The sequence below is a fragment of the Hyperolius riggenbachi genome, chromosome 7 (genome assembly GCF_040937935.1).
Source record: "Hyperolius riggenbachi isolate aHypRig1 chromosome 7, aHypRig1.pri, whole genome shotgun sequence".
NCBI classification, from domain to species: Eukaryota; Metazoa; Chordata; class Amphibia; order Anura; family Hyperoliidae; genus Hyperolius; species Hyperolius riggenbachi.
The window spans coordinates 148,174,313-148,188,587 of NC_090652.1; the positions used below are offsets into that span (position 1 = coordinate 148,174,313).

The 14,275-nt window shown below is 42.9% G+C and overlaps 1 protein-coding gene across 4 annotated transcripts in view; it reads right to left on the reverse strand.

Annotated features, from left to right (window-relative positions):
- Window positions 1–14,275, reverse strand: part of LOC137524643 (uncharacterized) — a 58,002-nt gene that overhangs the window by 8,153 nt on the left and 35,574 nt on the right. For all 4 annotated transcript variants that reach the window (XR_011022750.1, XM_068244752.1, XM_068244751.1 and 1 more), the window contains exons 9-11: window positions 12,958–13,036; window positions 11,739–11,882; window positions 8,025–9,232 (exon numbers count right to left, since the gene is read on the reverse strand). Coding sequence is in view for 3 of the 4 variants with exons in the window: in XM_068244752.1 (XP_068100853.1) it covers window positions 8,025–9,232; window positions 11,739–11,882; window positions 12,958–13,036 (1,431 nt within the window). In the remaining variant the exon portion in view is untranslated. The remainder of the gene's footprint in view (window positions 1–8,024; window positions 9,233–11,738; window positions 11,883–12,957; window positions 13,037–14,275) is intronic.

Consider the following 14,275-nt stretch of genomic DNA (forward strand, 5'->3'; position numbering starts at 1 on the left):
GTCTATAGGCAACTGACTGCACTCAGATCAAAGGGGGCCGAATAATTATGCACACACCACTTTGCAGTTATTTATTTGTAAAAAATGTTTGGAATCATGTATGATTTTCATTCCACTTCTCATGTGTACACCACTTTGTGTTGGTCTTTCATGTGGAATTCCAATAAAATTGATTCATGTTTGTGGCAGTAATATGACAAAATGTGGAAAACTTCAAGGGGGCCCGAATACTTTTGCAACCCACTGTATACTCACAAAGACGGGTTGCACAAGAGGCAACCAATCTAAATCGCATGTAGGGAAGTACCGTCCCCACTCAGCCTTGTATTGTCGCCTAGGTGGTCGCAGCTCCTCAGAGAAAATACCACCTGCCTAGGTGGTGACCCCTGATCAGAGGTGAGATATACGAATAAAGGAGGTAGGAGGCGTCCTTGGGGTACTCGAATATTAGTATACCAATTAAAGATGGATTAGTGGTAAATACCGTTACTGAGACATGTGTACATCCATGTCTCAGTAACGGTATTTACCACTAACACTAATCCATCTTTAATTGGTATACTAACCAATATTCGAGTACTCCAAGGGTGCCTCCTACCTCCTTTAAACATTTACATGTGCCATGGCATTCATTTTCATTATGTCTGTAGCTGCGACTCTGACTCTATAAAAAAATCCATCATTATGTTTTTCAAAAATGTCTGAATTATTAATACTATATTTTTCCGCATATGAGACGCTCCAAACTATAAGATGCATTAAGGTTAAGAGGATAAAAACCAGGGAAAAAATCTACTAAACCTGGTGTGTCCATGGTCCAGGAGCGTCTTGAAGATGTTCTCCCCCAATTACTGTGTCCCCCTTTGCACCTTATAGGTCCTTATGTGTGTCCTTCTGTCCCCATGTGTTTCCTCTGCTCTTCCATGTAGGTGATTGTGCAGAAGCCGGAACTAGGGGAGCAGTGTGGTAGTACCGATGGATCAAGTGAGACATGCTGCCGCTGCTTGTAACTTATGCTAGGGGGCTGGAGGGGCTGAAATCCCTGGTGTCAGTGGGTACCTGTACATAAAAACAATCGTCTTTCCCCTAAACTAGACTAGCGCTTGGACTGTACTGAAATCCCAGGTGATAAAGCTGCAGCACATATCACTCTGTCATTACAGGCTCAGCCTGTGGCTAAACTCTCCACTGCTGCTCTGCATCAGCCCATGGATTCCATCCAGATCCCAAGCAGGACTATTTAGTTACACAGACGAACTGGTGCACTGCTGCTAAAATTCAGGGCAAAGGCCCCCACTGTTTAATGCTAGAGATACCACTGCCACACAAAATGACAGTTAAAGCAAACCTGAAATTAACAAAATAAAGTAGACCCCCTCAGTAGATGGAAGTCTCCTGATAATCCATAGGCTTCCCAAATCATTCTTGAACCCACCATTCCCACGCATGGACCCTCTGAACATATATGACAAAAGCAGCACGGTCTACAGCTGCCCTGAAGCGCTAAGCCACTTGAGCACGCCTTTTTCCTCCGTGCACGATTGGCTTAATTCTACTGCACATGCGTGGGCCATACTCATAGATGTGCATTACAGCCATGCTTGTACATGGAAGTGAGCATAGCTATGAAGAGGATACTGGCCAGCACTGGTGGTGTCTAGGAGGACATGGGAAGCCTCTGGAGCATTCAGAAGCTTCCCTAAACTGTGGTATTTTATTTTTAACTTGTAGGCTTGTTTTAGGAGCCTCAGTTATAGCCATGCTATGAAACTGAAAACTAAAAAAAAACCAGAGGGTGTTCTCTTATGTACATCAATGGGGTATGAGTGCCAAAACAGGGCTAGGAAGAACTCAACTGGAAGTGTGTTGCTGGGTCTCTGCATATGCAATGCCACTAAATAAAACCATGCATAGTTCAGCAGACCAAAGGATTAGGTAGCTTTTGCCCACTAGAACTGAAAAGCTAGGGGAACCTTTTGTTATGCTCTCTCTCCCTCCTCAGCAGGCTGAAAGTGAATACGTTGTGTTTGCAAATTTGCTGTGTGCAGAGATTCCAAGTAATACATTCCTTGAAACAGTGGGGCCTGTGATATGCTGGATACACACGGTGCGTTCGCGCACTCGATTTTCCCGTCGATTTGTTTATTTCCAACATGTCCGATTTGGATTTCGATGGATCGTTAGGTCAATTCGGCATACTTTGCATGCGAATCGACCTAACGATCCATCGTAATCCAAATCGGACATGTTGGAAATAAACGAATCGACGGGAATCGACGGGAAAATCGAGTGCGCGAACGCACCGTGTGTATCCAGCAATACTGTAGATGCCGAGACTAAGCCATACTTCCAGGTCATTGTAGCAGAAGTAGAAGAGCAGGATCATCTACGAGTCAACCTAGGCAGGTGCCTGGGTCCTATTGGCTATCAAAGGGCCCACCTTTTACCTTCTCTGACCCCTGTCCAACTTGATAACCCAAAGGACCTCAACAAGGTGCCAAAGATCATACGTTGCCTAGGGCCCTGTTTCGTCTTAATCTATCTTTGGCCCTGTCCCCTTCCAATATCAATAGGACATAGCAAAAGAGGAGGTGTGAGAAGTCAGTAGAAGTCTCTGTGCCAGACATAGTCAATGAGGTGCCAATCATTCAGGATGGCATGCAAATGTAACCACTTGAGCTTCCTGTAATGATCCGCTCAGCTGGCTGTACAGGCAGCCAGCTGTTTGACCATTCCTAATGTCTGAGAGATGCAGGTCTCTGGAAAAGAGACCTGGCTTCATCTTGCAACTTTCAGAGTTGCTTTGCTGAGGAATTTGCATACATGCAAATTGCTCAGCTGTCTCGTTGGAGGGCTGGCAGTATAAAAGCCTGCTGCTGACCAGAAGGCTTCGCTGGTCATAACAGTTTGTAAACACACTCCTGGAGTGTCAGCCTTCTCTGTTGGATTGTTAGCTAACTTAGAGTATTTCTGGGGGCTGTATTAGACACCCCTCTAGTTTAGTCAGGTTGTATATTTGTATTGCCTGTTCTGTCTGTCTGTTGGGTGCTAACTAGAGCAGCGGTTGCTACTGGTAGCCCCTTCTGTTTCTATACTTGGATCACACTCGCTCTGGCGGAAAGAGCAGTGGATCCTGCTAGCTCTGTTGCTTTACTTGGATCACACTCGCTCTGGCGGAAAGAGCAGTGGATCCTGCTAACTCTGTTTCCCTATTTAGATCGCACTCGCTCTGGCGGAAGAGCGGTGGATCGTATCTCTCACTTATTCCTGTTTTCGTTTATCTGTCTTGTCTGATACGAACGCTTGCTGGAGGATCAGTGAGGTAACCGTTAAGCAAGCGCTTGCGTCCTCTGTTTCGTGTTTGTCTGTCGGTGGTTAGTTAGGCGTGCTTGTCTCTGTTGTGCTTAACATGCGGGGATCGCGCTGTAAACGCGTTCGCTGTTGCGAATGAGTGCGGTGTTTGCGTTTAGTTAGCGTTTGTTATTTTCCTTATCTTCTCATTGTATGATTTGCTGTGCCTTTGCTACTCTCGTGCCCTGTCTTGCTTTATCCTTGTGTCACCTCTGGCAATCGCCTCTCTCGCGATTGCGTTCCTACTTCGTATCTGCTGTTGTGTGTGCACCGTCGGGTTGGCGACTAGATTGGTGCACACACATACATTCTGTCCCTGTGCTCATTCTCATTCGCAATCGCTTCTCTTGCGATTGCGTTCTCACTTGGTTTCCTCTGTTGTATGTCCCCCGTCGCAGGTTGGCGACTAGATTGGTGGACATACATACAATCCTCCTCTGTGCTTATTCAGTCTTGTGTCGCTGTTAGCAATCGCCATCCCTTGCGATTGCCTTCTCACCTGATTTTCATGGTTGTGTGTTCATCGTCGCTGGGTGGCGACTAGATTGGTGGACACACATACACTCTGTCGCTTTACTCTCTCTCTTTAAGGGCTATCTTGCTCTGCGTTCTTCCCTTCGTACAATTCCTGTCTGGCGTCTGTGGCAGGGCAGAGGATCTGTTCCTCTGCACTCCACAGCTCCATCTGCCAACAGGAATCTCCCTCTACAGGTGTGTTGCACCTTTTCCTGGGTTCTCTCAAAATATACGCTTGTGGAGGATTTCCGCAGTGTCAGCGCACATCCTGTGCGCTGACCACGGAGAGAATTCCACAATCGTTACACTTCCATTACAAAATATCGACATCCTCTCTGTGCCACCAGTATTGAAACAAGGATGCACATGTAGTATATGTATACGACACTTAATGAACCTACATGCTAACATGCGCCTGTGCCTACTGCCCCCTGGAATCCCAACAGCACTAGCCAGGGAAGGACTTCATGAAATCTGATCAAATGCACTGGCAGATATGCTTATGTAAGCGTGCCCATTAACAGTACAATTCTACAGCTAATCAAACATTTCTGATGATTAGTCATGCCCATTAATGGTCCAAATTCCACTAACCAATCTGATCAGATCAATAGGTTTGATCCGAAAAAAGGATCCATTCCATTAATTTGATCGAATTAGCTAGCTTCATTTTCGATCGATTACTGCGGGGATCAGAAATATTTGATCGCAGCAGGTTTACACTGTTATTGGGCATCTTTAGAATGCAGACTGTCATAAGCAGGGTCCCTTACAAGTGCGCTTGGATTAGGGTCATGTGAATATTGTGTGCCCCAGGCTCAGAGTAGCACCAGTGTCTGCAGAAATGAGGCTAGTTACCTGATGATACTCACAAAGAGATTTCCTGTTGTGGATATACGCACTTCAGCTCAATCTTTATCTTTTAAAACTCGAGCAAAGAAATAATATCTATGTATTCCTGTTATAAATCCTTCTGTTCTACCGCTGTTGACCAGTTTTTAAGATGTTAGTGTTTGTCAGCTGGTGCTAAGTAACCCTGTGCAGCCATTGCGTAGCAGGGACAGTTGTCTCAGTGTAGCTGGGTCCGTGCTTTTAGCTACTGCGCATGTGCACAGCACGGACCCAGCCTCACACAGGGAGGACGAGAAGGACGCAGCCAGGCGGGCGTGCGAGCGGGCGGCCAGGTGTGCAGCCGGGTTCGCGCGGGCGTGTGGCGGGAGCACGCGTGACAGGCGGGAGCGCGCATGCACGCGGAGACAGACCTAGCCCGTTTTTAAACGGGCTAAGGTCACTAGTCCTATACAATTAAATGCAAGTGTCCCTGCGTCATCAACTGAATGATTGTGTGTCCCTGGCTACTGAGCATGTGCGCAGCCAGGGCAGATAGGACACAGGGCCGGACCTGACAGTTTGCTGTGTGTGGATCACAGAGGTTCTCATTGCATTGTGGGAAATAACAGATTTTTCCAAGCAAGCAGCTCCCTGTGTGCATATACTGTACTTCAGACAGTGGTGGGGAACGAGCAAGCCGGACGCGTATGTGCGCGCATTGCGGGGGGTAGTGGCTGTGACCTAGCGCCTGTTTAACGGGTGAGCTTTTTTTACTAGTCCTTATATAATTTCTAATATCGCTACTGTATGATTCTGTTTTAGAGGGTCTTGAGGTTGTCCTGAACACTGTCCTAACAAACCAGATACAGTTTGTTGCTTGTCAGTGTATTAGCTTTACATTATACAAAAGTATTATATTTTTCATCTGCCTGTTGCCTCTATAAACCCGAAGGCTGCAGATGGTTTTGTGTGTGTCCGATGTATATAGACATGTGCATGACTGACAATTCTAGTTTGTGACCTATGTAGGTCTGAGAGCGCTTGATTTACTCTGTCTTTTTTTGCCATAGAGACCCGACGGCCTGAGTAGCTGTACAGGGTAGGACTGAGGGATATGGGAAATAAAATAAGTAAAATACGATTCAATTTTGTCAAATTTCAAACAAAAAATAGCTTTAATTGACTACGGTACTACACAGTGCTAAAAATAAAGCCAACTTTTGTCTGAATTTCAACAAAATCGAGTCTTTTTCTTTGATATGTGAGTGCGGCACTACCTCTATGCTTGGCGCCTCTGTTCAGGTTTTTCTTACAAGTTTTGAGTCCACCCTTGGTAGAGGGATGTTATCCCCTTTCTCCTATCTACAGAGTGTAACTTTTTAACCTGAGTGGGGTCGGGTCTAATCTCCCCACCTGTTTAGTGGTTGCCTTAGTGGTATACCCGTTAGTATCATTTTACATACAACATTATTTACTTTCATTTAACCTACTAAACTATTGGTAGCTCTCTGTGTTCCTTTTTGTTTGTTCTGCCAATGGGATTATAAAATAGTGTTACATGATGATGGCATGAAGTGTGACCCCAGTCAAAATTAAAGCAAATATCGAAGAATATTGTAATAATATGGAATGGGAGAGGGCATAATGCCAAATTTTAGAGATTTTTAGTGCTCAACCATGTCAAACTATACAAATACTGTATATCCTGTCTATGTGAGACCCATGTTGACTGTTGGCATTGATCAAACCATGGGTTTCTAGAGTAACTCCCATTCCTTATTCAGATTATTGTAGAGGCGTAGCCATTAGCTAAAACTGACCCAGAAGGATAATTTGCTATAGTCAAATTAGGTATACAACAAACAACACTAACCATAGAACCAATACATATGTCCCACCACCCTTTAAAGGAATACTGTAGGGGGGGAGGGTCGGGGAAAAATGAGTTGAACTTACCTGGGGATTTTAATGGTCCCCCGCAGACATTCTGAAAGTCTGAAAACCATTGTGCCTGCATTGCCGTGTCCTCGCTCCAGCTGATGTCACCAGGAGCGTACTGCACAGGCACAGACCATACTGACTTTAAAGTCTGAAATTCCAGAAGTGAACCAGAGGCGGGGCCAGAGCATCGCTGAGTGGCTGTGACAGGATGTCTGTGGGGGACCATTAGAAGCCCCGGGTAAGTTCAACTCATTTTCCCCCGACCCCCCTTAGCTAGCTCATTGGGTCAGATGGCCAGGGACTCACCATCTTTAGGGAGACAATACAACATATGTACATTAAGGCACAGAATCAGCAGACTGCATTGTACAAAGCAAAACACTGCAGCAGGTGTATTGTACTCTGGCAACATTATTTATTATGCCTAGGAAGTAATTTGATTCTTGCTTTAAAAGCACACGTTCTGGTATTGTCATCATTATTTAACATGGTCTAAAATGACAGACTTCATAAACATTTTACTCTATAACAGAGTGGTCATTGCTGCAGAAGAGGCAATGCTGCAAATATCAAATGTAAGATTTCCTAAAGACAAGAAAATCAAAATACAGCTACTGTTATTTTATGTTGGGAAAAATATCCTTGTTTATTGTAAACTATAATGCAGCCCCCTAAACTTTGTTGGTTTACGGTTATCATGTTGGGCTGACAACTGAAGTCCCATATACTGGGCTGGTAGACAAACTCATTTTCTCTGCCCTAAAAAGGCATATTGAGCCCTCTTTTTCTCTGCCTTTGCAATGTAACATGTTCACCGTTCTGCTTTTAAAGTACACCTAAAGTGAGAGGTATAGGGAGGCTGCCATATTTATTTCCTGTTAAACAATACCAGTTACCTGGTGTTCTGCTGATCTTGTAAGCATCAGTAGCGTGTGAATCGCGCAGCTAGAACAAGCAGGGGGCTCACCCAAACAGACTTCAATCAGAAATATATGATCTGCATGCTTGTCCAGGGTCTATGGCTGAACGTATTAGAGACAGAGGACCAGCAGGACAGCTAGGCAATTTGCATTGTTTAAAGGGAAATAAATATGCCAGCCTCCATATCCCTCTCACTTCAGGAGTCCTTTAACTACAGTGTCTCAAGTGTAATTGTACTCAGTTTTGTTCACAGTAAACCCTAGTTCACCACTGGGGGATAATTTTACATAAGGGATGGCTTACAGACAAGTTGAAATATGTCACATGTAAATAAACTATCCAGAGCAATCTATCCGCATTGGACAAAAAAAGCAGCATTATTTGGTCATTTCATGTACTGTATGCCATTGCAGTTATGCTTAGATATGTCAGAAACAGCTGCTCAGGAGCCCCATGCAACCTACCCTTAAATCTTGCACTGCAGTGTTAACTTTTTGGGGAAATTCTTTTGTATCTTTAACCTGACTGGGTGATTTTGAGTAGAGTTCACGTTCTTCATCTTCTGAAAAGCTTAGAGCCAGTGAGCTGTCAGAAAACAAGTATTCCTCATTGAGTGTGGAGTCAGATTCATAGTTGCAGCAATTTTCACACAAACAGTAGTAGCCAGCAGTTGCTACACCCTCACTTTCCGGTGGGTAAGAAGAACTAGCGTAGTCACTGACTAGAGTATGGATGTCATTGCTTTGTAGATCTTCATCATGGTGGACTCTATTTTCTTGACTGTTCAGGTTATCAGTGAAAAACTTAGAAATGGCTCTTGGTGAACCATCCTTCAGATTGTCTTCTGATTCTGTGAGAATTTGTTGTAATAAATGAAGCCCTGAGGCTCCATCTTCTCTACCATCTTTACTGTTACCAGGAGAGGGACATCCAGGTCTATCCATCCTATCTTCAGGTGGTTCAACGTTTGAATCCTTTGAGTTATGATTGGGTGAAGAACTGTTTCTCTTGGAATTGTTAGTTACATCAGCCAGAAGTGGTGAGGGTTTGCTTTCATGAGCAAAGAACACATAGCTGGCTGGGCTACCTGCTCTTCTATGTTTTGCTTTAGAAAGTTCATCTGGATGTTTTTTGCTATCTATATGAAAGTCTTTGTCTGGGCAGTTATTATCTAGTACAGCTTCAGCCATGTTACCATCATTTGTTCTTGCATTGGACGCAATTACTTCATTTTTAGAGACCTGATTAGTTAATTTTCCATCTTTCACATTCGGATTCCCTGAAGATACTACAGTGGACTCTTCTTCAGAATCTGGCAATTTATTAAGATTTTTGTCTAAAGGAACCTCTTTTTTAACCATAGTCTTTGCAGATTTACCTTTAGAAGTTTTTAATGTTCTAACTGGCTTAGCTTTGCTCATTTGTATCTCCTTCAGCTCTTTAGTTTTAGCTTTCTTATTAGACAATTCTGTTGTAGGATTACTTATCTGAGACACAACCATTTCCTTTGCTTCTCCCTTCTGAGGCAATGTTGCTTTTTCCTCACTTGCATAAGGATTTAAATCAACCACTTCAGACGTTGCTAAAGATGAGGTATTATCCTTGTCATCTTTTTCAATGCCATCACCAGTTCTACATGCTTCTTCACTTTGTGGTTTTAGATTCTCAGAACCTATCAAGATTGAACATACATCAAAATCATTTTAGTTGGCAGTGGTCTGGAATACAACAAATTCCCCTTACTATCAGTGTTAGGAAACCTGCTATTCCCAAGTCCCAAGTCCAAACCTGCTCCAAGTCCACAGTGCTATCTACAGGTAAACCAGAGAGTTACATAGTTACATAGTTATTTTGGTTGAAAAAAGACATACGTCCATCGAGTTCAACCAGTATAAAGTACAACTCCAGCCCGTCCCCCACATACCCCTGTTGATCCAGAGGAAGGCGAAAAACCCCCCACAAGGCATGGTCCAATTAGCCCCAAATGGGAAAAATTCCTTCCTGACTCCAGATGGCAATCAGATAAAATCCCTGGATCAACATCATTAGGCATAACCTAGTAATTGTAGCCATGGATGTCTTTCAACGCAAGGAAAGCATCTAAGCCCCCTTTAAATGCAGGTATAGAGTTTGCCATAACGACTTCCTGTGGCAATGCATTCAACATCTTAATCACTCTTACTGTAAAGAACCCTTTCCTAAATAAATGGCTAAAACGTTTTTCCTCCATGCGCAGATCATGTCCTCTAGTCCTTTGAGAAGGCCTAGGGACAAAAAGCTCATCCGCCAAGCTATTATATTGCCCTCTGATGTATTTATATATGTTAATTAGATCCCCTCTAAGGCGTCTTTTCTCTAGACTAAATAAACCCAGTTTATCTAACTTTTCTTGGTAAGCGAGACCTTCCATCCCACGTATCAATTTTGTAGCTCGTCTCTGCACCTGCTCTAAAACTGCAATATCTTTTTTGTAATGTGGTGCCCAGAACTGAATTCCATATTCCAGATGTGGCCTTACTAGAGAGTTAAACAGGGGCAATATTATGCTAGCATCTCGAGTTTTTATTTCCCTTTTAATGCATCCCAAAATTTTGTTCGCTTTAGCTGCAGCGGCTTGGTATTGAGTACGATTATTTAACTTGTTGTCGATGAGTACTCCTAAGTCCTTCTCCAAGTTTGATGTCCCCAACTGTATCCCATTTATTTTGTATGGTGCTAGACCGTTGGTACGACCAAAATGCATGACTTTACATTTGTCAACATTGAACTTCATCTGCCATGTATGTGCCCATATAGCCATCCTATCCAGATCCTGTTGCAATATGACACTATCTTCCTGAGAGTTGATGATTCTGCACAATTTTGTATCATCTGCAAAAATAGCAACATTGCTATTACTTGCTGGTGGCAAAGCTGGGGCCTTACTTGCTGGTGGCATAGCTTACATTAAGTACTGTTGGACTTTTGCTCACCAGCAGGTAGCTCTCTTCATTCAGTTACAGAAGACTGCAACTCTCTACTTTACCTGTAGATAGCACTGTGGACTTGGAGCATTGTGTACTTCTATTACTTACCACCAGATGTCCTCAGCGGGACTTTCTTCTGCAATTATTTAGTCAGCTGCAGAGAGCCTATTTGAAGACTCCACCCTGCTACAGACTTTGCCAGAGCTTCAGTTAGGATTATGCCTCTGCTTGCTGCTAGCTGCCTGAACTCCTGGTCCCATTGCCTGTTCCTGATTTCCCTGGTCTGACCTCTTGCCTGTTTACTTACCTGTCTTTGGACTCTGTACTGCATTGCTATCCTGGTTTATGATATTGTGATTTGTCTCGACTTGCTCTGGATTACGATTTGGTACTGCATTCTTGGATCTGTATATTGTATATATATTCCTGTCATTTCTAGTTAGTCTGGTATGGTGTGTGCGTGTGGAGTTTATTCACTGTGGTTGTATTGTTCATACTGACCACATTTCACTGTTGTATATATTTATTGCACTTTTCAATAAACATTATTGCCGATATCTGCTGTCTCATCTCCTGTATGTGCTGCACAGAGTGGTCACCAGCTCTGCTGTCAGTGAGGTTCATAACAATCAGTATATTTCTGCACATAACCTTCCTTCACACTGAGGCAATAATATGTTCTAAGCTGATGTTACAGTAATGACTGGAACCGCTGTGAACCTAGAGCAGAACTGTACACTGCAGCGTATGTAACCACGGAGGCTATGTTCTCTACAGAAGCTCTCGCTGGCCTACAGGAACAGACCTAATAAAATATGGGCCTGATCCAATTTACTTTTTCTCCTAAGTTTTCTGCTACGTGATATTTTCACATTATACATAAAATGCCTTTTAAGCCACCAGCAAGCAAGAATAATTTTGACACTACTTTTTCACCTACTTTTTGGTACCTTTTCAATTGCAGAGTGATGCAAAGTTATTTTAAACAGAAGGTGAACATTTATCTCCCAGGAGAAAACTTACGAAAAAAGTGAATTGGTTCAAGCCCCATGAGTACTACCATAGAGAAAAACATAATAGACATACTTGCCCAATTTTTATTGCATATTCTGTCTAGCAGTGTATTTCATTGTAAGAATTAAGTTTGGGATACAATATAATAAAGGTCATACATATAATAGAATAAAGGTCATATTCTGAGCAAATTGTTACCTCTTTCTTCTGATTGGTTGCTGGATGTGTCACTGTCTGTAGCACTTACTGAGACAACCTGATGCGATAGCCATTGATTGCATGGGAACATATATTCTGTTGCGCCTTTCAGTATGGAAATGTTTGTGCAGTAGCACCTACAGCCTGATAGAAAATACATTATTAGTTCACACTTGGTTTCTGTAATTAGTCTTAATATGTATACATTTTTCCATTTTCTATGCTATAGGGCACTATAATTGGTAATTACATATGTTCTTAAACGGCAACTGAAGTGAGTGGGATTTGGAGGCTGCCCTATTTATGGTATTTCTTTTTAAACAATACCAGTTGCCTGGAATCCCGCTGATCCTTTTTCTCTAATACTTTTAGTCATAGACCCTAAACAAGCATGCAGTTTAGATGTTTGACTTAGGTTTGACTGCATTTGCTGCATGCTTTATTTCAATGGTGTGATTCAGGCATTACTACTAATGGTATTGTTTAAAATTAAATAAATATGGCAGCCTTCATATCCCTCTCACTTCGGTTGTACTTTAAGATGTCATACAAAATTGTTAAATTCCATATTTTAGAGGAATCACATAACTGTTATCTCTATACTCCATATATTTATAGATTTTCATGGTCAGTTCCTGGCAGAAATCTATGCCCCAACATGTTAGACTGATCAAAAAAAGCTTGATGCAGTGCAATGCAGTTCGATAAATTTTCAATACATTTCAGGCTAAATATATAACAACAAATAACAACAAATAACATTTGTAAAGCGCTTTTCTCCCGTGGGACTCAAAGCGCATAAGCATGGCTCCGACCATCGTGGTACAGGGGAAGAATTTTATAAATCTGGAAATGCCAGGCTAAACAGGTGGCTTTTCAGTCTGGATTTGAATAGCTCCAGGGATGGTGCTGTCTTTACTGGGTGTGGTAGGGAGTTCCAAAGAGTAGGGGCAGCATGACAGAAGGCTCTGTCTCCAGATTTTTTGAGGTGCACTCTGGGAGTGACCAAGTTTATAGAACTTGCTGATCTGAGGTTGTGAGAGGTGTGGTGCAGCTATATATCTATCTATTTATTGAATTTCTATGTGCAGTGTGTGGAAGGGATAGATCCCAATCAGCGAGGGCTCTATCTTTTTGCTACATCGGGTGGCAATCCATTATTGTGTGACTATCTTTAGTATTCTTCTATTATAGAGGCATGAAAGGAAATTGTACTCACCTTGGTATTTTCCGCTTACACCTATAAGGACTTGTTTCAGTTTTCCAACATCTCTTGATTTAACATGGTTAGATACGACCTTAAATAGAATATAAAATAGTGAAATAGCCTCTCACCAACTTCAATAAAGGGTGCATTACCATGATCACCTCATCTTGGCCATGCTGATGCAATGTCATTGCCATATACAGTGAAGGCCTGCCACTAACATGCTGCAGCATCAGATGATTAGACCAATAATGCACTCTCCTCCTAGACCCATCGGTACCTCAGTGTATTAACCTCCCTGCCGGTTATCCCGAGCTCAGCTCGGGGTAACCTGCTGCGGAGGATTCCTCAGGCCCTGCTGGGCCGATTTGCATAAATTTTTTTTTGTTACACGCAGCTAGCACTTTGCTAGCTGCGTGTAACTTACGATCGCCGCCGCTCCGCGCCGATTCGCCGCAACCCGCCGCATCAGAGGGTGCCCCCCCCCCCGAGACCCGTGCGCTGCCTGGCCAATCAGTGCCAGGCAGCGTCGAGGGGTGGTTCGGGACTCCCTCTGACGTCACGACGTCGATGACGTCGGTGACGTCATCGCGCCCGTCGCCATGGCGACGGGGGAAGCCCTCCTGGAAATCCCGTTCAGAACGGGATTTCCGGATGGGTTAATGCGCCGGCGGCGATCGGCGCATTCGGGGGGACGCCGCAGGGAGGGGGGAAGCATGTAGCTAGCGCTAGGCTAGCTACATGCTACAAAAAAAAAAAAAAGCCAAAAAACACCCTCCCTGCCGTGCGCAGCAATTTTTTATAACGGCAGGGAGGTTAAAGCAATGTAGCAAAAAAATATATGATATAATGAATTGTGTGTGTAGTACAGATAATGAATAGAGCATTAGTAGAAAAGAAAAGCGTCTCATTTTTATTTTCAGTTATATAGCTTTTTTTTGTTTATAACATTTCATCATACTGTCACAGTTGCAGTTTTAAAACCATACTGTCTTCTTAGCTATAAAACCAAGCAGAAATAATGACCCTTTGAACTTTCCCACAGTTTAAAAGAACCCAAGGTCAAAATAAACTGATGAGATTAACAGATGTATTTATCCTCCTACTCCAAAAAAAAAGACTTTTTTAAACATCTCATGGTTTTATTATATATTAAAACATCTACGAGGTAGATTGAATGTTTTGTTATCTCTGCTCAGTGGCAGCCTTTTAAGTGTCCCTGAATGAAAATACATGAACTATTGACCTTTTATCTCAGAAGTTGTATTCTGCCAGGAAAACTTTTATGGCTGTAATTTGCTTATCAGTGGTGTTTACTATATATATATAT